The sequence below is a fragment of the Corticium candelabrum genome, chromosome 4, assembly GCF_963422355.1.
Source record: "Corticium candelabrum chromosome 4, ooCorCand1.1, whole genome shotgun sequence".
Classification (NCBI taxonomy): domain Eukaryota; kingdom Metazoa; phylum Porifera; class Homoscleromorpha; order Homosclerophorida; family Plakinidae; genus Corticium; species Corticium candelabrum.
The window spans coordinates 5289632-5314098 of NC_085088.1; the positions used below are offsets into that span (position 1 = coordinate 5289632).

The 24467-nt window shown below is 41.8% G+C and overlaps 1 protein-coding gene across 1 annotated transcript; it reads right to left on the minus strand.

Annotated features, from left to right (window-relative positions):
• Positions 1-207: 207 nt before the first annotated feature.
• LOC134178469 (uncharacterized) lies at positions 208-23255 on the minus strand. Its single transcript, XM_062645346.1, has 10 exons — positions 23196-23255; positions 23059-23119; positions 15117-15170; positions 14996-15057; positions 10650-10722; positions 10029-10580; positions 1459-9968; positions 1177-1314; positions 965-1120; positions 208-899 (listed from the first exon to the last, which is right to left on the minus strand). The coding sequence occupies exons 5-10, from the start codon at positions 10669-10671 to the stop codon at positions 522-524; spliced, it is 9756 nt and encodes a 3251-aa protein (XP_062501330.1). The 5' UTR covers positions 10672-10722; positions 14996-15057; positions 15117-15170; positions 23059-23119; positions 23196-23255; the 3' UTR covers positions 208-521.
• Between the last annotated feature and the right edge of the window lie 1212 nt (positions 23256-24467).

Below are 24467 nucleotides of genomic sequence, written 5' to 3' on the forward strand. Positions count from 1 at the left end.
CGGCGATAATATGGAACTGTGTCCTCTTCTCACTACGTACGCTACTGCATGACTATACACAAGAATATCGATAGTCACAACTTCATATTGTAATAATCGTATAGCAAGTAACTTTGCTTGCGACTGAATATTAAACAACTCTAAGCTTTTAGTTAAATGGAGAAATATTGTAATTTCCGTAACATGCATATTATTCGAATGGAACGATTGACAAGACTAACTTGTTTTGAACACTCTATAAATTAAAACATACGACTAATATTAAACAGGCAGCCGTATGCACTGCCATGTCCACTAGCTACATACTGCTAATGTCAGCAAACAAATCGCATAAAAGTCATATAGGATAATACTAGTGCTACGATACTTCCCATTTCAAATTTCTCGTCTACACAAAGTTCCCTAATAGCTACATCTTGACCAATGCATTATGCAGCTTACCAATTGCAATTAATTAACCCTAACATAAGTAAAAGCGCAACATCACATACGTATATCATGCTCACAATTAATTACGCAAGTTACTGAGATTGAGCAGTTTCTGTTTGAAGCAACATGTCTGCAAGGTCTTCTCTCGAAACTTCATCGGACAGTAAGGCACTTGCGAGGTGCTGCTTGCGAGAATCTTCTGTGATACCCCTTCTCCTAGCGGCATCTTTCCATCGTATGATGAGCTCGCACGCCCACGCCTTCACGCTATCAGTTGTTTCACTGGCTTTCTCAGAAATGGTAGCAATTTCTTTCTCGTTAAAACCCAAAACATTTGCTAAAGATAAAAGGTCTTTTAACTCCATTTTGGCAGCGACATTTTCTTCCTTGGACGATGTTGTCGTTGTTGATATGATCGCTTCTGAGAATAGGTCTGTTTCTAAATCATCCACCATCCCACAAGATGATCCCTAAATGGTACAATGGTAAATTAAATATTTTAAAATGATATTAACAATAATGAGTTATGACTGGCCTTTTTTGGAAAACTATGCTGTACATACAAACTGGTTCCCAATAATTTAAACGAAACGGAAAACGTTTCTTCAGCAGTGTTTGGTACGCGATCAATTGTGTACTCGAGTGGCTTAGGACAACTACGAGGTCTTCCGCTGTGCTCTGGTACGGTGTCCTAAGGCGACATCAAGTTAATGCTTTCATCATATCACCGACAAAGACTTGTCGAACCTTCATGTCGTTTGCAAGACGCCATCCGCTGCCGACATTGCATGCAACACTCAACTGTTGAGAATTAGTTTTTGCCTCGCGCGGACCGTCGACTCGGTACCCAACGCGAATTCGACTTTTTTCCAAGTTGTCTAAAATCTGTAGCACAAACACTGCAATTATACCAAATAGAATAATACTTTATTACATCACGCTTCTACGCTTAGTAGAATATATACTGCACATACGAACGAGAATACTTAACGAATGCAATTTCTATTTAACATTAAGCATGTCACAAACCTGTAGTTTTTCGTTTGGTAGTACATATACTCTAAACTTCCATCCGGTTCCTTCCTTCGGACACTCTGCGGCATACAAACAAGCCACGAAATCACCAGAAATGGTGTTACAAAGTCCAGACTGGCACTTTGTCAACGCCCATAACCCAAAAAGGTCCTTTGTCTTAAATGATATGTTGCGCTTTTCTGCAGATGTCCAGCGACAGATGACCTTCTTCCAATTGGGCAACTGGTATTCGTTAGTTGAACTGTGCCACAAACAAACGTTAGAGTGTACTCGTGAAAATCCATCTGGCAAAGTGACGGATACTCGAAGTCTTTCAAACCGGTCAGATTTGCGAAATTTCCCAAAGTAAAACACAGGGCTCAGTTTGTATTCTCCATTTGCTAAAGTGCAAGGAGGATCCGCCTTACCAGGAGAACAAAAAAATGCCGTCATCTCAGAAAAACCTGCTGCCAAATTATCTGTGTCCGCACTGTCCTCTTCTGAAGCTTCACTGACCACGTCATGTAACTCACTAAGTTCCTGCAGACCTGATGGGTGCTCGTCCCTAACGGCAGTTTGGTCGGCTACAGTAGGATTACAATTGTCCATATCTGAAATTTCCATGCTTGCAGCTTCACTGTCACTATCTGCAACTACAAACTCTTCAGCCATAGATTTACAATACTTATTGGTACTTTCATTTTCTGCCGATCCCACATGCCTTTCCGCAAACACAACTGCATGGTCACACGAGATCTTAATAATTCTCTTCTCAATTTCCTCTACGCAGCTTCTTTCAGTTTTCGCTAGCTTCTCATGAGTAAATCGATATGGAAGTTTTAAGACCAACGCAACATCTTCCACGGCTAGACGTCTAGGAGTCAATTTGAATTCAGCTTGTCTGCTGATGTTTTCTGTCAGAGGGACGGCACAAATTGCTTTAGAGGTCGATGCAATAAAATAATGACCGTTCATCGGTGGTTTTGGTTCGTTATAAGTAACAGCAACCGCTTGCACATGCGTACAGTCAACATAGTCTACCAGTGTACGATCAAAAGCCATATTAAGTATATTAAACACTTCTTCAAAGCTTTTTTCTTTAGTCATCGAAGCTATCCAAGAAAGGTGTTGATCACTCATGCTGCTCCAATTAGAATAGTTAATATCAAGAAGTAGATTCAAGCACTGACGAGTACGTTCCGCGTTCAATGGAACGAATAGATCATGTCTGATAGTGGCATCAAGCGACCATCCAGAATTTTTTATTATCTTTCTTGCTTCGTTTTCCATATTCTTACTGACACTGACAACCATTTGTAAGCGTTTCTTACGCTTCAACAAGTTATCTATTAGGCGATGCAAAAATTCTAAGTTACTTTTGGATGCCGTATCCAGACTCTCAGCGTAGATAACTACAGAATTGTTTGTGGTATCAAGCAGCGATTGAAAAAAGATTTGCTGCAAAGAGCAAAATTTCAAAGTATTTGCTGCAATCCAAGTGTACCATCCTGCTACTTTGTGAGCAATAAAGGAAGAGATCCAATGACTCAGAGCATCGTTAGGACCAACAATGACAACACAACTCACATTCCCAGGAGATCCATTTTGCCTACAGTGCACTTCTATGCTTTTGTACTGGTGGTCTCCAATGAGAGTCGACAAAATCTGTTCGCGGGGCAGTTTAGCAGAGTAATAGCGAAATATATCGGACTCGACTAATATACCGCAATGTTGGGGATAACGGCTCATTTCTAAAAGTCTCCGTTTACCATCGAAATACCGAAGTGCCTGTTGTTTAGTTTTAATCCGATTGCAAAGATGCTCAGGAACAAAATCTGTACGACGGTTTTCTTCAGCTCTTTCCAAAATGAAGTCATCCTGCAACAAAACGTCGACATTGCCGCCGATTTCTTTCAAACACTTGTAAACGCTAGTTAAACTAGAGCCCATAAGTTTGTGCTGAATGCGATTTCGTGTTTCCTGAATACCAGAGGAAAAGCAGCAATTGACGATTTTGCCGATTTCTTTTCCTGTAGGATGAGAAATTTCCACAAGCAAACTAAAGCTGCTCAAAACTGGATTACTAATAACCCACGGGTTTGAAGATGTGCAACAAACGCACAAATCTACGTTTCTAGGAGGTTGCAGTTTGAGGAGAGCCAATTGAAGCAGAAATTCTGGTTCTCCATTGTCAGCATTATAACCGTCCCAATTGTAAAAAGCTAAATCCAATTGGCTAAACAGAAGTAAAACGCTAGAACCAGAAGCTGCTGACCTACCTCTTTTAAAAGCGTTTCTAATTTCATCACGTTGTTCTGCTCCAGAAAGGCCATTCAAGTCTGTTTTATCAACATAGAAACCATGAGACGATGCCAAGTCTTTCATAATCTCATTCAGGCAATCATGAGAACTCCCGTAAAGTAAAACAGAGGTATCTTGTCGTTCCCGGCCATGATCTTTGTGCGAAGTTTGTTTTGCGTATCTAGACCAGATTGGTCGCAAAAAGACAAGAAGTTTGAAGTAGACAGAACTTGACAAAACCAATCGAGCTGGCCGTGACTGTAACCTATCTGTATCAGATTGCTCCTGAATACAAAGCCATTCGACTTGCTGATTGTAGCCATCAATTAGTGGAACAACAAACTGGCTTTGTGCGCAGTCTTGTGCTATTTTCATAAACTGATCTCTCAATCCATTCCATGTCCGTCCGCACGGACAACATTCTACTTTGCAAGAAGACCTCTGTCCAACGAATTCCTCTTCAAGCCAATTTTTCATCTTAAGCAATAAATCAACAGCTTTTGTTTCGCTGTAAACCAAATACATTCTAGGAGGTTTGCAATTTAAATTTCCTATTTTCCTTATTTGCGTTTCGATATCACTGTTATCGGATGCATTGTTGTGACCATCAGAGAAAAACGCAATAACTGGAGTTTCGTCCGATTTCAAGTTTTCTTCAATAGCAGATTTGGCCTCTTTCAGACCCTCTGCAAACGACGTATTTCCTTCTAATGTAATATCTTTGTCATTGCTAACAGAGTCTGCATTAGCTATCATTAAGCTCGATAGGAAAGATTGGGAAGATGGTATATTAGTTCCATTCTGCAAAATGTCAGAAAACGTTTTATCTGCTTCATATAGTGATTTTCGCTTAAATATTGCAAGTCCTTCGGATGAAAACGTTACCATGGTCACTTGACATCTGTTTGCTATCCATTGATGAGACCGAAGCATCTCTAATGCACACCACAGCACTGCTCCAAATCGGTTTTGGCAGGTTTCATGGACACGAATATCAGAAGGAGGCTGAAAGTCCGATGTCGTCATTGATGCCGAAGTATCAAAAACAAATACTATATGAAAATTGGGAGTATGATTGCATTCAAAATGATGCCCATCAGAAGACACAAAGCAACGCTCGTTTAGACAAGCGCTTGATTGGTTATGCTCATTTTCGTCAATGTGTCCAAGCTTTCTTGTGCAGTAACTACTTTCACAAATTCCGCAACGAGCGCGACACATATTGAACTCTTCGTTGCGGCAAGGATCGTCAAATTCCATACGTATCCAAAAGTCTTCGTGAGAACATAAACCTTTTTGGTAACCATCGTCAGGAATCAATTCTGTTTCCAAAGGGCGATATTGCAAAGAATTCAAATTTGGATCGTCATCTATGTTACAAACATGAGAATGTCCCCTTCCTCCGAAAGCGTCTATCAAACAAACTTCAGCACAAGTTTCCTTATACAAGAAATCGGATATAGCGTATTTGGTTCCGTTATCGCTACTTTTTATTGGGTTTTGATTACTATTTCCAGCCAGATACGAATGCAACATTAAGCCATGTCCATTTTGAATACCATGTCTTCCCCTATGGCTACCCGTTTCGTTCACAGATTTAGTGCAAAGTTTACGACACAGGGGACATTTTGCTTGACAAGTATGGTCTCCTCTACAACTGTGCTGTTTTTCATGACTGAAACTTGAAACGGTTATGACGTTACTGCACTTGGCTACTTTAGAAGTCTGTATACAATACTCTTTAGAAGCCTCAACGATTTCCTGTGATTCAGAGCTAACATGAGTAAACAATATCAGAGTTTCGTCAGATCGGTTCATCCGTTCGCAGACACCTACATGTTGACAAAGAGCAGGACATTCGTGAGTATGTCCGCAAAGATGTGGCCTAGAATTGTCTGACACATGTCCATGAACTTGCACACAAAAATTCAAGCAACCAGGCAATTCACACAGATAATTGCAACGAGGCTCGCTGCAAAGGCACAAGCTGTGCTGGCAGTCAATTCCAAACTTACATTCGGCGGGACAAAATAGTACATTGCACTTGTTCGGGCAATTATGCCGATTTCCACAGTCGTGAACTCCATCGTGCTTTGCTGACTTGTTGCATCTCTCTTTACAACCATTTTTTAGTAAACGACATTTTTGCAAGCATTGATGATTTTCCGAACTGCATTTGTGTTCAACATCTCCGGAAATAGCGTGATGACCAGCCCCTTTTGTGCACCTTGCCTTTTCACCGTCTTCCCCTTTACAACCATAAACACAATCCTTTTGGCACAAATGTACCTTGTTTAAGCAGTTATGGCGGTTCCTTTCTCCAACAGCATGTGTGCAAGGCAGTAAGCAAGTAAAACGACAATTTTGTACACCACACGCTGCACCACAAATGCGAAACCACTCAGAAAAATTCTTATAGCGATGGTGGACCGCAGGCGGCATAATTCTAGTAAACGCTTCTTTCTCAACATGTACTTCCTTAGCCAATACTTCAAGCCACAACTTCACTCTATTACAGCGCCTTTCTACAATCTCTAAGATAAAGTCAACAAAGTTCGGCTGCCACTCATTCTTCTCATTGCTTTCAGTTCTCTCGCTTCCCTTTCGAAACATGTCAAGCACTTGCAGCAAGAATTTTTGTGCTCCATCATAAGTGTCTTCTAATACAAAAAAGTCATCACGTTCTATCAAATTGAATTCGTTTGCAGAGGCAAATTTTGGATCAATTTCTCCTGTTGAAGATACTACAACATGTGACAAAGGCACATTCGACGCATCTCTTTCAACAGAAAGTTCGCCTTTTTCGCTGTCGAGACACAGTCTTGTTACAAAGTTGCAAAAGCCTTTACAAGCAAACACAGCCTGACCCTTCCAATAACCAACCAAAAAGTATTTCTTGCCGATTGAGGTTGGTTTTCTAAGAGTAACATCTACAACAAACGGCTTCGTGCTAATTCGACTATCGTCAGATATTTCGATTTCACCAGCAAACGAAGAGAATCTGCCTCTCACCAAAGCATCTTCAATGGCCTCTGTCACGTGCTGCTTTGTTGTGTCAACGAAGTAATCTTGAAGAGACCTATTCTCGTTAGTCATCAATTGCCTTACCACAGCTCTTACTTTTCGTAAAAACCATGCTCCATTTTGAAATAGACACAAAGACGGCTCTACAACATGCAAGTATAGTTGTTCAACATCTTTGTAGTATTGTTGGGTTTGGAAAGTCCGTAACACTGCAGATGCTGTTTTCTTAAACAGAATTTTCAGTTGGGGAGTTCTGTTTTTAGTTTCAATCATTTCATCGTGAATCTGAAAACTCAAACTATCGATCTCATCTGCCTGTATATCCTTTAACAAAGGCACAAAAGTTCCTTCAAATAGAGCAATGTCGCCATAAATGAAATTTCCATATTTCAAACTAGTGTTTTCTGACAACTGGTGACCTTCAGGTCTATCCATAGAGGCTGTACAGATCGCAGAGACTCCAGATGCAAAGTTTTTCAACATTTTTTGAATGCCTCTGTCCAATGCCTTTCCACTCATATTTAGAAAGATTACTGAACTAAGAGAAAAGATTAACTGAGACAACAGAGTGTCGCCCCTAAGCACGCGATCTATCGAGTCAAACCCTTCTACATCAAACGCAACTAAAAGCGTGGGACGGCGACAATCTTCTGAAATTTCCATACAGTTGTTACACCGACATGTCGACATACAATGACAAGACATCCAAACACCGTTGGTACATTTGGTAGCCGCTACCTCAAAGAGTGATCCGAAGAGATGATTTCCAAGATAACTCTTTCCTGTCGAAGAACGACCGATGTTAGAAATCACCTTGACACGACCTCCATAGTGCTCTATCACTGACTCGATTGGACCAAAATCCATACCATCACAGAGGTTTGATCGATTCAAAACACGTGACAACCTTTCTAAAGTCATGACCTTTAACCCGCTGTTAATTGGCAAAACGTGACTTTCATTTGCTCGAACTATCTGCACAGGTAGCAAACAAATAAGTTCGATTATCAAAGTTCCGAAAATAGACTTCCTCGAATATTCTTGGGTATTCAAATTTTTCATCGACTTCACAAAAACATTCTTTACAAATTTTAATTTCCTTACACTTTTTCCTTGCTCTTTGACAGCGGAAACGATTTGTGATCCAAGCCATTTTCTCAAGAGAACTGAGAGATCTGACAAATCTTCATTGTCTTGTCGTACTACTACCAATTTTTCAGAAAATGTTAAATCTTTTGAGTCACATGGAGTCGTAGTGGGAAATACACGGAAACAGTCTCGGAGAGCAGTCTGAAATGCCTCAAGAGGCGTTTTGCTAATTTTGCGTTCATCGCCAGTGACCAATTTGGTATCAATCTTCCTTTGGTCCAGTGGAAAATTACAATGCTGAAAAACAGTAGTTTTGGGGCCCACAAACGATATTCTAATTTCATCTTTGGTAACGGCTGTAGCAAGAAAGTAGCAATCTGATAGTAAGCAATCCAAACTTGCGCACACATTAATCGATGACAGACGACAAGTCTCGTCTACTTGTCTGTCTCCTGGGACTGTACACATCCGGTAGGCAGAAATGTTAAGTTGCTTGCTATCGATGGTTTGGGCAAGTAAGAAATAGCAGCCATCTGGAGAATAAGATAAACAGTCGAAAGTTTGTGGGAAAGTAACTCTGAAGCGCAACTCTGGAGAATCAACTTTCCAAATATGAACCAACGAGTCTTCGTATAAAATGCTTAGAAGTCTCAAACGTGGAATAAACTGTATTCTTTTTATCTTCAACTGTTCTTTGGACTTTGACATTCGAGTTACGGGAAATGAAAAATAGTCTCCACTGCCCTTTTCGTTAGACAATACTTGAATCGAAGCAAAACTTGGTGTTACGGTTTTTTCTACCGAACTAGAAACCATGGCTATAAGATGTAGCTCATCAGACATATAAGCAGCATGCTGAATGCATTGCACGCTAGTTGGAAGAGCATGTACGGAAGGAGTGCGCCGATTCGAAATTGAATAGATAGAAATAGCCTTATCCAAGCTAATTCGGTTCTGTAATATGACGCAAACATAATCGCGAGAATTGAAAAAACAAAAAAGGACTTCATTTGCAGCAGCATCACAGCACAGCTGAGAGGAACGTTTGTGCACCATTAGGAAAGGTTGAGAAGTAATGGTAACTTTACCAGACAAAGAAAAATTAGTACAGCCTGGGTTAGTATCGAAACTAGTAAAATGAAGTTTAGCTACATCAGAGTCGCTCCTAAAAACAACTTTGCACAAAAGATGTGATCTGTGTGTAGTATATGTCTCTAGAGCAGTTGGGTGGCTTTTGTGGCTGATGTCAGTACGTTCTTCCGCACTAAACCATGTTATTTTCTTCAAACTAGACCAGCTGGACTTAGCTGTTTTTATTAGCCAGCGAATATGCTGCGGTTTACCGCTTGCTGGTTTTGGTTCTTCTAAGAAGCCAAAAAATGCTTGTCCAAATTCTTTGGAATTCATCGTGCTAGCTTTTAGCTTGTCAGCAGCTTTGGACGTGGCAGTTTCTAAAAGTTCCAGAAACGCAATGCATTCGCTCAAATCTTGTAAAAGGCTATCAGAAGGTTTCATGTCCTTGGCTTTATCCTTCTGTTTAGACAAGCGATCCCATTCCTCTACAAACCGTTCGTCAGCCCGAACACCCGTTTCATCGCATGGACTACATTTAGATTCTGCGCTGATACTATCACACGTTTTACAAAAGTATAATTGGGAATCGCACGATTGGTCAGGTGGTTCATCTATCAAGGCTGTACTTAACCTCTGAGTTAAGAGAGAAAGAGCCTCTTGCTTTCTAAACATAAATTCTGCCGTTGGACACAGAGAAAGCAGCAACTCTTCAGCTCCTTTCAATTTTTTTTCCAAGTTGGGGCTCAGGTTGAGCCTTTCTTGAGTCAAATTTGTTGCAAATAGAGTTGTAAAACTGTTTTCAAACTCTACTAAATAGTTTTCCAACTGCCTAACGATATCTGTAAAATCGCCACATCTTGAATAGCAGTCTGACACTAGTGGCTTTGATTCCGTCCTGTCTTCGACTCTAACGCCAAGCGTCTCAGAAAGAAGACAAAATCTCGTATTGTTAGAGATGACTTGGTAGCCATTATTGTCGATTTTAGACTCACCCTTCAGTACAAACGGAGCGTTACCAACCAATTCCTCAAAATCATCTACAAAAGTTAAAAAACATAAACCATTTACTGTATGCCACGCCCATAATTTCCGTGTACCTTGTTTCATCACTGTTGTCAAAAGCTTCACTTCAGTATCTTTCGTTGCAACACCCCTCAGAGTTTCAATATTAGTATTGTCAAATACCCACAATGCAGAAGTTAGTTGACACAATATTCTAAGCAATACTAACGCTTTTGACTCAAACGCACTGGAATCATTGGGATTCCAAAGAATGCAGAGAGCAGGATATTCGCCCTTTGAAGTACAAAAGTACAAACCAAACGGCAGACTGCTTGCATCTTTCTGTAAAGATTTTAAAAAACTGTCGGAAATTTCGTTTCTTTGCAGTAAATACTCTGCGATAAGTAAGCATTGACCGCACATTCCAACAACAGTGTACTCATTCGTCAGCTCTTCAAAGCGAATTCTCTTTCTGTTGGTTCTTGAACAAGTCTGCACGGATGTTTTGGTATGATCTTTGCACAGCCTGTAAAGCTGCTCCTCGTCAAATACCAATTGTTCCGACGCTATATCATAAGAATCGTGAGCTTTGTAAATTAGCCGATACAGATTACTTGGAATGAACGTTGGTTTTGGCTCATCCAGCTCTACAACAACACCATTTTGCTAAAAGAAATAGTAATACACAATCATTGAAGTTAAACATTGTTATTTACCATTTTGCAGCTCGTCCTCCATGCTCCAAAGGCAGTAAGATTTAACGAAACGTTGCACAAACAGGTCGTCAAGCTGTCAACGAAACGAAGAGTTACGGGAAACTTGTTGGATAATATACAGCTCATTAAAAATTGAAGAATACTCTAACACGCAACTAAAATATGGACGAGTTTTCTAGATCATTCGCACTAACTATAAGTCATTAAAATCAGATCGTGACTGTACTATCTTTGTTTCGTAATGTTTTAACAACATACCTCTCTACTTCAAATAAACTCAGGTAAAAGTTGGTCTCCAATTGTTTGAATGTAAAAAAGACATAAATTATTTAAAGTCCACTAGCTTGTTAATTTGTAGCTACGCCCGATTTGAAGTTTCAGCAATGTACATGTCTGTCTCAAATCACGTAACGAGATAATGAGCTACCTTTACAAATATCTTGCCTATACAATTCTCAATTGCTTATATTAAATTAAAGGAGCACCTTACATTAGCCTCGAACTTACAAACCAGACAGCGCGTGAAGCGCTCGACTCCAGTCTGGACCAGAACGGTACGGACACGATTTTGGAAATAGCCAATCAGTGTCTTAGATCCAGAATGGTGGCACCAAATTTTAATTGGTTAGGCAGTGATTGGTTATGCTAAGTGCACTAACGCTGGTACTCGCGTTGGAAATCCTCGTTGGCGGCTAAGTGTACGCCAGGGCCGTAAATAGAGACTTTGGTGCATGCAAGCTTGTTAGTTTTAATTTCAGCTCCAGTTCAAGCTTACGGTTATAGGACATGAACAGCAGCGGCGCAAAAATCCATCGCCTCGACTGGTGGAGCAGTTACACTAGCTAGCGTTCTGCCGCAGAATCAGAGTATTTGTTTCATTCCGTCCACCAAGGTATCGCCGCAAAAACAGCAGACGTCTCTTCTTTGTTCGTGAGATCTCGTGGCATTTACAAATGATATGTTTGCGTAATGCAAAAGCAAGGTATCTTTTCACCTCATTATTGGACTAGGTAAAACGACCCGAAGCTGTTAGACTACCTCTTCGATAAATACTTCCGAAATCATTTTAGCATCGTTTGGGTTCAGACTAGAGTCGCGCAATCTCAGGTCTAAAAGTTCGAAGGAAAGCGCTAATGACCGAGAAGTTGCAATTCGTTCAAGACAATTCATGTGGAGCATATATAGAACGTATGAACGCGACTGAGTCGCTTATGAACTGCAACATGTACTCTTTCACTGCCAGAGTTAGCTGAAGCGTCTGGATCCGTCTCTCATGCATTTAAGTAGCTAGTCCACAGCAAGCGTTCGGTCTGCAGCCCAAGACCTTAACGTAAGTTTTTAACATGCGTCAACGGATAAAATTTTTCTTTAATGAAGATAGGTGTCCAAACGAAAATTTATTTCTATATAATAAGAATTATACTTTTACGCAATCGCGAGAATAAAATAGAGAGAGTTGTTTCCTTACTAAAGCTTTGCAAACAACCAGCTCAGCCTTCTTGAGGGCATGTGTGGGCAATAGTTTGTCTAACTTTCCTGTTCGAAATTTTCGTTTACACACAACATGTGAAGTTCTTATACAGTTGCATTTACCGCCGAAATATACCGCTTACAAGAGATTTGAAGACTGCTATAAATGAGCCTCACAACTTCGGCAGCAGTGCAGAACAAAAAAATCTTACCAACTTTAGATGATGCAGTTGCTGGAAAAGCCAAAATAGGCTATAAGCAAGACTCCACAAGACAGTGAAAGATACGCAATTTGGAGCATTTATTGCAAAGCGTTCCACCAAAGAGGACCTGTCAAAGCTTATTAGTTGTAGCGGAATCCATTGCGAAAATGGCTGGAGACTATCCTATGCTAGCACCATTTCTCACATTCCAACGTACAGTTCCGAACTGTTGCGCTTTGCTGCTTCAGAGAAAGTCTCCCTCAGCTAAGTGACGTCCACAGCTGCGTTCTTCCATGCTAGGAAGAAGTAGACTCTAAAGGATACCATCTTCTCGCATGAAAAAGTCGCTGGAGGTCCGAATAGGCGACATAAACAGGTCTTTGACTGTTTTTAGGACCTGCTCAGGTCTATCGACTTCCGCTGAAAAGAGCTTCCAGCCCAGTTTGAGAAAAAATAACGTAGCGATATCGCGATCTACAAGTATAAAAATGTTAAAAAGCTACTATTAGATGTTACAGTCACTCATCCTTGTGCTGTAAAATACTGTCTGGAAGCATCACAAACGCGCATGAATGACCTCATTATTATCACTGGTATCGAAAGGTTTCAAGAGCTACCAGATGTCGATAATCCTACGTGTCAGTCTATGTGTCCAGCCCCCGGCCTTCTCACGATGCTAAGTAGCACGCCTGGCAGTCTGTAGTCCTGCGTGTCGTTACTTGCGTGTGAAGTAGCTGTTCTGTGTTGTTGCCGGCCAAAATCAGTTATAGCAGCCGACCCCTAGCGCATGCGCTCATTAATTGTTATCCCTGGTGTTAATTAGCGTGCCAGATGTCGTCAATCCCATTTTCAGTCAATGTGTCCAGCCTCATTCTCACGTTCTTCGTGTTAATTACCATTCACCAGTACAGTACGTGCAGCAGCTGTTCCGCAACCTATAGCGCTAGCAGCGAGGGTCTAAGTTCTTCGTTATTTCCAATCAGGTCATTACAAGAATGTGGGTTCCAATGAAACCAACAGAGAAATTACAATTAGCCAGCACTGCTGATGGCAATAGACACCACACCTCACACTGCAGTTCATAGATCTAAAATACGACTTTGCCAAATTCTGCTTAAAGTATGCAAATGTATCTACGACAGTCATTGATGGACCAACATAGCAGCAAGATCTTCTAATTATGAGACAACTATACCATAAAGATTACTGGTAAACAGCAGGGGAGAATAGCACAAGCCCAACTGGAGCTACTTGATAAATGCCCTCTTATAATGACAAAACACAGGATTGTTGTTCATCGAATAGCTTAGAAGGCTTGACCCAGAGAACTTTCAATCACTTTTTATCAATTCCGAAATAATGACAAACTTGTGCTCAAACCTGAAAAATACCATCACAACAACGAGAGTCAGGTTTGGCATCTCTCTTAAACAGCTCATGTTCTTGTCAAGTCAACAGGATATAAAGAAGGATGAAATTTATGTCTCTTTCTGTTTCAAAATTTCTCCTACTGTAATAAGTCTTACGTCTTCTTTCAATTTGGGTAATGCTGTAAAACGAGTTGCTGACAGCAATGTTGAGATTGACTTAATTTCTGTACAAGCAATACAACGATAGGCAACATGCAGACATTAGAAGCAAATCTAAGATCAGACACAACAACTTTCAGATGCTCGCAAACTACCAATAATCAACGATTGTAATAGTTAACTTACAAGTTACTCTAGCTGCTGTGATTATAAACAGTTTCAACCATTCACGTTAAATCCACGTACTTCCATACGAATAAGTGTGAAGCTGCTGTGAATCAAAGCGACAGTGGAGCGACTCGAAGGTGAGGGGTGTAGCATGGAAGGACACTGTTTTACATGAACTACGGAAATTTGTTGCTTGACAATCCAACTATCTGCTTACAAAAAAAGGTTTGTGCTCAGAGTTGAGAGGGCGCTGCACTCCAGTTCACAAGCTCCACAGCAAGCGCAATGGTAACAACTCGCTGATTCAAATCAGCAATCACATGTTTCTCAACGTCTATCCATTCAAGTATGCAAGTTATTGTAGACATCAATGGAGCAAAATTGGAAGACTGGTAGTTCAAAAGAAAGATGATTTGGTTTACTTAAAGAGTGCAGTGCATGAAGATTTACAACTACAGCGCATATGATGCTATGAATGAGTGAGTGTTTGTATTCTCCAAGTCCTATTATTTCCCTGATTCATGAAACTCCAAGTCCACAGACTTTGCAGTACACGTGGAAGCTGCATGTCAGCTGCCAGTGATCACTATCTTCCCCGTTCTGAACTAAATTCTGGCTGCCAAGACAAAAACAAACTAGCTTGTGTAGTTGAACGCAGTACGGTAGGGTTGAAAAGGCAAGTGTGGGACCACAGTATGGTATGCTGTTTTCCATACAATAGCGTTAGCAGATAGCTTTGAAATGCAAATAGAAACCCGTTGTCCCTCCTACCAATACGATTTGTGACAAGCAGTCAAATGTGGATCGAGAGGTTCAGTGACAACAATGTCGCGTCTGGTTTACATTATATGTATGCACTGCAGATTCTGATTCTTATCGACCAAGACTAAAGAAAACAGAGCAAACGCGCGTGCATGGATCCCACTGTATGCAACCCCACATTGATAACACCACCCCTTCCCGCCCTGCAACTTACCTTTACGGTGCCTTAATAGGCCAGGGCCGGTCAGAACACAACAGCAAAACTGTTCAAGTGATCTAGAATACAAAGAACATGATGTACGCACAAAACGTTTATGAACAAGGATTTGACTAACTTGTACAACCACCACCAAAGTTTCTCCGTGAAGAAAGCTGTTGCCAGGATTTAACTACAAATGCCAATTATTCAATTCAAATTGACGCTCTCTACAATGCCAGCTATATACATAGCTATACACTAAGAAAGTTGATTGATATGACAAGCTGGACTGATGTCGTCGCAAAGATTACAATCCCACACGAGATAGGTGTGGAAAAAGAGTATTACCGAATCGAATTGTCCACGTCATTTGCCTCGATCTCACGGTTACAGATTGTCATTAGCGGGAGAAATAGTATTTGATATGGACATGCTTATCGTAATGGCTGTTTGCGATAATTGACAGTCAAGCAATACCGAAAGCAACCGAATCGGTGGGTTTGTAAGACAAAGACGTTCCGTGCTCTCTATTCTGTGGGGTAAAATGTGATTGGAGTGCAAATACGTAGAACTAGACTAGACTAATGCAGAGTCCGTGCTGTACTGCGCAAGAGATCAATAATACAGAACAATAACACTGCATGCTATAAGAAATGAGATTGCAAAAAATTGAGTATGACACTCCAGAAGCGTTTACGTTTCAGAAGCTAGATAACTGGCGACGATGGAAGAAGAGATTTGAGCAGTTCCGCGCAGCGTCCGGGCTGTCGAACGCCTCCCAACCGCGTCAATTCCCTCCGATATGGCATGTGATACGACGCAGAGAACGTTCTAGCATCCACTTATATCACGGCCGAGAATGAGCAAAATATGCCAAGGTGATGGAGAAACTGGACAGGTTTTTCACAGTAACAAGAAGAATGTGGTCTTTGAGAAAGTTCGGTTTACAAAGTGACACCAGCGAAAAAGTGAGACAGCAGAGCAGTAAGTATATTACTGTACTCTACAGACTGGTAGAAACGTGCGAGTATGGCGACCTGAGAAACGAGATGTTGTGCGGCCGCATCGTGGAAGGCTTACCATATCAGACACTGTCTGAGAAGCTCCAAATGGATGCCAATTTAACGCTGTACAGGGCTAAAGGGCCGTACTGCAAAAAGAAGCGTTAGTTAAACAGCATCAGAAATTGGAGGATTACAGCAGCAAGAAGCACCCCATAGTGATTGACCAGGTTATAATTAGAAGCGTAAAGGTGGGAAAGCAGCCGTGAACGGCGGGAAAATATGTGCGACCGGCGGTAAAGTTGGCGCTAAATTGCAGTCACGCGCCCCTGGAAGAGACGTCAAACGGCAGCCATGCAAACGATGTGGCAGACCGCATAGGCCAGATGTCAATTGTCTTGCACTTACAGCAACCTGTTTCAAGTTTAACAGAAAAAGGTCAATACGGGGCACATATCTGGGTCAAAATATCTGCAACGGTGGTCACATCAGAGTCTAGCCAGGATACTGCCTACTTATTCCCCTTACATCAGGAAGGATCATTCATCGACATTTGCTGCGAGGGTGGCAGACTAGCCAAGACTTTCACGTTTGACACTGGGGCAGAATTTACGGCAATTAGCAAGAAGGAGTACCAGAATGTGCAAGCACGCCGTCTTGAGCAGTCTACTAAAGTTTTGTATACATGGTCCAAAGTCCCAGGCGCTGAAACCTGAGTTCCCGGGGACGCTCTCTACTGATGGAAAGTCAACAGAAGAGACTATCTATGTGGCACAAAGTCTCGAAACCAATTGTTTGGTCTTTATAATGTACTCAGACACGTGCTCAACTCTACGACTAGGTACGCCATTTGCCGCTCTCACACTTACCCGTATGTTTGCCCCGTATGTTCATATATAGCACTATTGAATACAATACATCCCTCCCCTTTAGATAAAACTACAGCTGCATAGGCACAGTCAAAACAAGATTACAAGTCTAAAAGCTGTGGTGGTCTCCTTGTTCTGTTAGATCGTCTGAGTTCAGTGGTTGATTCAGCTTGAGGTACTTCTGTTTGAGATACTTTTGTTTGTAGGCGCTCGTCCACATTGGGTACTTTGTCATCGTCCTGTATCACTTCTTCCTCTTGGCTTGGTAAGTCTAGAAAGGTCAGCTCTTGTTCTGGTAAGTCGTCCTCTCCTGGCGTGGATCCAGCTTCGTCTGCATTATTCCTGCGACTGACGGAATATCTCTCCCTTAGATAATCAATGTTTCGCTTAACCCTTCGACCGTCCCTCAGAGTGACAAATGGGAAAATGGTCCAAGACCTTGTGCTATTACTGCAGAAATCGAAAGTGGTCCTGTTTCAAAATTCCGGAGGTACGCTGTCTGTCCTACTTGCAGGCCCCTGTTGCTGTGTCTTTGATCATGGTAATGCTTCTGTTCCTCCTGCTCCTTGAGTACTTTTCCCGTCCGATTTGGCCGTGACAAATCTAGAACGACCTTCGGTTTCCTTCCAAACTACAGCTCCGCGGGAGATATCTCTGTTGTAGAATGAGGCGTATTCCGATATGAAATCAAAAAAGTTTTCAATTTCTCCTGCATTGTGCCTTTGTCAATCTTTTTAGACCTTGTTTGAGCGTTTGCACAGCTCTTTCTGCTAGCCCATTTGATGAAGGATGATAAGGAGAGGATGTTATGTGAACAATTCCTCTCGCCGCACAAAACTTGGCAAATTCACTACTTGTAAAGCAACTGCCACGGTCGGACACTACCACATCTGGCAACCCATGCACTGCAAAAGACACCTGCAGTTTCTCCACAGTGACCTGCGTTGTAGCCGTCTGTACTGCGTACGCATCTATGCACATAGAATACGCGTCGACAACAACTAGGAACATCTTCCCCATAAAAGGTCCTGCTTAATCTATGTGTACTCTGACCCACGGCTTACCGGGCCATTCCCACGGGTGGAGAGGAGCATGAGATGGAGCCTTCGCATGCTGTTGGGAAGCCTCACACGTCTTCACTGTTTGCTCTAAGTCTTGACACATCCATGGCCACCAGAAATAGTTCCTGGCCAGAGTTTTCATCCGGAAAATTTCCGGGTGAGCTTCGTGCAATTCCCTTTGTACGGAAGCCCTTCCAGATGTTGGTACCATCACTCGGTTGCCCCAAAGGAAACACCTATCTTGAACTGTCAGCTCATTTCGACGCTTGTAATAGGGTAACAAACTCTGGTCTACCAAGTCAGGCCATCCTTCATGACATGCCTGTAAATCTGACTAAGTAAGGGATCTCTTCTAGTCCACTGCCGAATGGCTTTTGCCGTGACTGGCTTCCCTGATAAGTAGTCAATCCTCAGTACTGTCTCTGATGCGTCCTCCTCTGCATTTTCCTTGTCTTCTAATGGTAATCGACTCATGGCGCCTGCAGAACAGTTGTCACGACCAACCCGAAATACAACGGTGTAGTGATACGCCGCCAAGGTCAACGCCCACCTTTGTATTCTACTAGAGACCATGGTTGGCACCGCTTTGCTCTCATTGAACAGGCTGACCAGTGGTTTGTGATCTGTTACAATCGTAAATGCTGTCAATAGCGGCTTCTGGCCAATTCCTCTAGCCGTCAGTCACAGCCACTAAAACATTTGCCACTGCTTATGGCAGATATTGCTTCAAGAAACTCCTTTTCGGAATTGAAAGTGCACAAGAATTGTTCAAGAGGAGGAGGAGGAGAAAGATGATAATCTTAAAAGGACTAGATGGAGTTGTCCGTTACATAGACGATGTTTGCTGGCACATGGATGACGCTCTCGTCTACGGAAGCAACAACAGAAAGCAAGACGGTTATAGCAAGTTCTGCGACGTCTGGAGACGGCAGGCGTCACTTTTATCGTGAATAATCTGCATTTGAGACTAACACTCTGAAAGTTTTGAGTCACGTAATTACAGCCAACGGCATTTAAGCCGATCCAGAGAGGATCAAATCAATACAAGACCTCGTAAGCACCAAGAATCTAACAGAGCTCCGACGCTCCTTAGGCATGGTGAATCAATTTGGGAAGTTTGCACCTCGATTAGCTGACCTCAGTCCGCCACTGCGTGAGCTGTTGAGTATAAAGACAGCATGGCTTTCGGATCAGCCACAGGATAAAGCATTTTCAAAACTCAAACAGGAGCTGACAAAACCAGCAATTCTCACTTTGTACAATCCTCAGAAGAGGTCAAGAGTATCAGCTGCTGCATCTTCCTGTAGATTAGGCGCCGTCCTGCCATAAGAGGAAAACATTGCTGGCGACCAATTGCATTTGCTTCAAGGCCAATGTGAATGACTGAGAATATGTATGCCCAGGTAGAAAAGTGAGCCCTGGCAGTTACCTGGGCTTGTGAAAAGTTATCATGGTTCTTATTGGTGAAACAGCTCGTAATATAAATAGAAAATAAACCTCTCTCACCCTAGGTCCGTGCAAAACCTTTGGACACTCTACCACCTCGAACTCAACAATTTCGATTACCGATGGGCAGGTATACTTAGACCATAGAGCACGTTCCGGGAAAGGAACTCTACACGGCTGATACACTGTCAAGAGAACCAGTGATATCAGAAGACCAGGAGTCTTTCGAGCTCCAAAATTTGGTGAAAGCTTTTGTGAAATCTGTGGCAAGCCGACAATTGAACCACGCTTGGAAGAATACCGCAAAGCTTAGATAGAGGATGGAATAGTCCAAAAAGTCATTCATGATTGCAAGTTAGGCTGGTCCAATTAGTAAACTGCAGCAACCTTAATTTACTTGTTCCATTTTGTCATGTGAGGATCTCACTATCTTTAAGGAACGAGACCCTGCTTTGCGAAAATAGGATTGTTATTTCAAACAGTTTTCGTCAAGAGGTCTTCCAAAAGATAGACGAGGGCCATCAAGGCGTGACACGCTGTAGATTGCGAGCACAGTAATCAGTTTGGTATCCAGGCATCTCCAAAACGATAGCCCAGTTGATCCGCCACTGTACTGTCAGTACCAAGATGAGCAGAAAAGTATGAAAGCCCCTTATGCCAACCATATTGCCAGAATATCCGTGGCAAGCTGTGGGGTCATATCTCTTGAGATCAACGGAAAGAGTTCCTACTATTCGAGATATCAGGAGGTATTCAAGTTGACTTCTACTACATCGGACCACATCGTGGCTACTCTGAAGTCCACTTTTGCTCGACATGGGATTCCCGAAGTACTGAGGAGCGACAATGGCCCCCAGTGTGTAAACGAGGCAGTAAAACCTCGCACAAAGTCCTATGGATTTCATCTTATCACCAGTAGTCTAGGCTATACTCAAAGTAATTGATTGACGGAGTGGACGGTGCAGTGGATGAAGATGATTAAATAATCAAAAAGTATCCATGCGGCCTTATTAGCACATCGAGCAACCCTTTATCTTGGTGCAAACTCAGTTCATCGGAATTGCTCATGAGACGACAACTTCGAATATAATTACCAGTAAATTGTGGAACAACTTCTACCAAATGGACCTATTTATCTCAATTTCGACGAGATGACGCAAGATTTAAAGAGAGTTATAAACAGCGTTATGATCAAAGACACAGTGTCCGAAAATTACCTATACTACCATGGAACACAGAGGTCTGGGAGAACTCTGAAGTCTCAACAACGGGAGGAGAGAGAGGACGGTAATCTCAAAAGCGGAAACACCAAGATCATATATCATTGCAACTCCTAACAAAGAAATTCGAAGACATCGTAGTCACATTATTCGAGTCTCACCAAATTAACCAAAAGCATCATCCACAGTCCATGATGTGCAGGAGAATGGCTGGCTCGGGGCAAAGAATGCAGACAACGCAGCATACAGGAAGTCTTCCCCACCCCGAGACAGACTACACTCGTGAGGAGAGAGGTAGAGGAACATGTGATTAGAATGAGCATGCGTTGAACTAAACTATAGTGTAGGCGGCGTTGTGTTGTGTTGTATTGTATTGAACAAGAGTTCTATTAATACAGCACAACAACACTACATATTCTACATATTACAGTAAACCTAAGTAGACCATAATATCTTTCGATCGGTCACATACGCGAAAATAGAAAGTGGGAAATCCTACGCTATCTTCCTACCCTATTTTTATTTACTGTGTGGTCATTTGCAAAGTGTCGTATATTTTAAAGTTGATAAGAATGGCGCTTATAAATACAAGATAAACTAGGCATGTGCATGATGTTTACTGTTTACTAGAAGTCTACGTTCCAATCATTTTGGTCGTTCAACGATTGCCATAGCATCGCTGCAAGCCATTGAAGAGCTTTCACCGGTTGGTCAGCTCTTTGTTCATCATCTCTGTCTCAAATTACTTGCTCGTGAAATTGCAAACTAGGTCCTGCAGCTTGATAGATGAGACGAGTTGTATCTAGGGCAATGTCTCAGTAGGAGCATGGCTAAATTCTTTATTATTCATGCTCATTTAGATATAGTTACTTCTGTCAAAGATTGTTATCAGACTAGGCAACTTACCAACATACGAAAGATATTCCGGGTTTCAAATATGGACACAAAGAGTTTGGGTTTCAATAGAATATCATATTAAATAGAGAAGCACTACAGTGTTAAACCCTCGGCCGGTGTATGTACTCATATCTCGTCACGTGATCACGCTTTGCATACTGAGGTATTTAGCCGAACCCACTGGTCTCAGCTAGGTTTCCAATGCAGGCGTGTGAACAAAGGGTGCAAAGCAACTCGTCTCCAGGCTTACGTACTTACAGACAGGTCAGTCGCTTTTTCCGACAAACAGACGCGCTGTCACGGACAATGTACATTTCCCTTCGCGAATTCCCGTGGAGCGCCTATTTTCAGTTGAAGACGACACTAATGATTGTAGCTGCAACAACATCGCTCAGCCACGCACACCGAAAATTCAAGTTAGCCGACTGCAGAAGAACTATTCAGAAACACTGTGGAACAAGCAAATGTTACAAGTCAGGTTTCATGCAGCTACGTGCATGTACCGCATGGTGCCTGAATCATACCAGCACCTTCGCTCACTAGACGCCTGGCTGTTAGTGGAAAAACATGTCACGTGCAATTGTAGATTAGGCGTTGTTTGTAAGTGCTAAACTCTTATGTAAAGCAAAGGACTAACCAATATGTACAGTATGGATGACCTGAGCAGCTAGCAAACAAGGAGAGGTTGAGACTTATGACGACATCACGTTTGTCTATTAGTCAGCAATTACACCACGTCTTGTCTATTCGTCGGAATAGCTTCATTTTCATCTGAGCTAATCGAGTTATATATATATATGTCTGTACGTACGGTCGGTCGTCACCAGACTACCGTACCCTTAGCTCGGATATCAGGGCCTCAGGTAATCACCAATGACTGATGCATCTCTCATTTCTAATAGTAACACTTTAAATCATGGATATAAAAACCGACTTTGCCAAATTGTCCGTTTAGGTAAGTAAATAACAGGCATTGATGAACCAAACCAGATAGCATCTAGATATGACAGTGCGAGGAAAGGGCTGGTATGAGGCTAGTTAGCTTAACTACATCTCATCCATGGATATGAATGAGTGCTTTCTAGATTATTCCCCAAATCCTATTACTTCTCTGACTCATGAAATTCTCATGTCCACAAGCTTTACAGTACACGGGAACTGCATGTAAGCTAACAGTGATCATTATCTTCTCTGCTCTGAACGAAATTATCGCTGCCAAGACAAAACAAAATAATTGTCTTGGTAAACGTAGCACACTAGGGTTGGAAAACCCAGTGGGAAACCCCCAGCATAGAATTCTGCTTCTTGACAATAGCGGTAGAAGATAGCTTTGACATGCAAATAAGAACCTGTTGTCCCTCCTACCAATATGGGTTGTGCCAAGCATTCAATCTTGGAGAAGTTTAGTGGCCAGCAATGTCGTATCTGGTTTACATTATCCGTATGCATGCACTTCAGATTATCATTCTGATCGAGGAAGTCAAAATAAAACGGATCGAGTGCGCGTGCATGATCCCGCGGCAACTCATGCGCACGCTGCAACCCCAAACTTCTCTAGCAACCGCTTCGTGCCTTGCAGCTCACCTTGACGATGCCTTAGTACGCAAATCCGGTCAGACCACAACAGCAACACTGCTCAAGTAATCTAAAATACAAAGAACATGATGAATGCACAAACCGTTGTTAACAACAACGTAACAAACGTGTAAGTAAGCAGCTACCAAAATTTCTCCGTGAAAAAGATCTCGTCAGTATTTAACTACGAATGGCATATATTCAATTCAAATTGACGCTCTCTACAGAACAATGACAGCTAGCTCAGACTCAAGAAACTTGATTGATATGATAAGCTGGAACCGCGATGATTTCAATCCTACACGCGATAAGTGTGCATGGAAATGGAATATGCCCGAATCGAATTGCCCACGTTATTTGCCTCGATTACAGCTAGATTGTCTTTAGTGGGAGAGTCAGTATTTGATATGCACATGTTTATCATAAGTGGCCTCTTGTGAGAATTGGGAGTTAATTAACCTAATAGCGATCGAAAGCAACCGACGCGGCGGGTTTGCAGGACAAAGACATGCTGTGCTCTCCATTCTACATGGTATATATAGTGAGAATACAAGATCTTTCGATTGGTGACATACGTGGAAATAAAAAGTGGGAAATCCTACGCTATCCTCCTACCTTTAGAATATAACTTGCTGTTTGGTCATTTGCAACGTCTCAAATATTTTAGAGTTGGTAAGAATGGCCTTTTTGGAATACAGAAATAAAGCATAAGAAGGTACGTACATGATGATTAGAAGTTAACTTTCAATTCAATTTAGTCGTGCCATTCAGTGTGGTCGTTCCAACGACTGCCATGGAATCATTGCAAGTCATTGAAGAACTTTCACCTGTCTGTATGCTACGTTTATCATCTGTATGTCTCAAAGTGTGCTCTCATACTCTACAACAACGGAACATCTCATCTCCGCCAAAATACAATCGTTCATACTCAAACGGATAAAAGAGTGCACATGATGCATGTGCACTTAGTCTCAGAGTATGCAATCTTATAAAGTTGCATTTTCTGTATTTGCAATCAATGCTGTAAATCTGTTTAATTTTTGCATCACTTGTTCATGAAGAACAGCAACAAATCGCACACTAGGGCCTCGAGCCTGATTGTTGAGACGAGTTGTATGGCAATGCGTATCAGTAGGAACATGGCTCTGTTATTATTAATTAAGCTCATTCAAATCTGACAACTATTGTCAAAGATTGTTGCCAGACTTGGCAACTTCCTAACATTAGAGAAAATTCCTGGTTTCAAATATGGACACAAACAATTTGGGTTTCAATAGAATAACAAACATATCACCAATGAATGATGCATGTCTCACTTCTATTGGTGATGAACACCATCTTGAGTCATTGATCGAAAAACTGACTTTGCCAAATTGTCCGTTTAGGTACGTAAATGCATCTACCACAGGCATTGGTTA

Coding starts and splice junctions, on each gene's coding strand:
- LOC134178469 (XM_062645346.1), bottom strand. CDS start 10,671: ATGGAGGACGAGCTGCAAAATG. Junction 10,581..10,649: donor GGAGGACGAGCTGCAAAATG/GTAAATAACAAT, acceptor GTGTTGTTGTAG/AGCTGGATGAGCCAAAACCA. Junction 9,969..10,028: donor GACAACAGTGATGAAACAAG/GTACACGGAAAT, acceptor TAACTTTTGTAG/ATGATTTTGAGGAATTGGTT.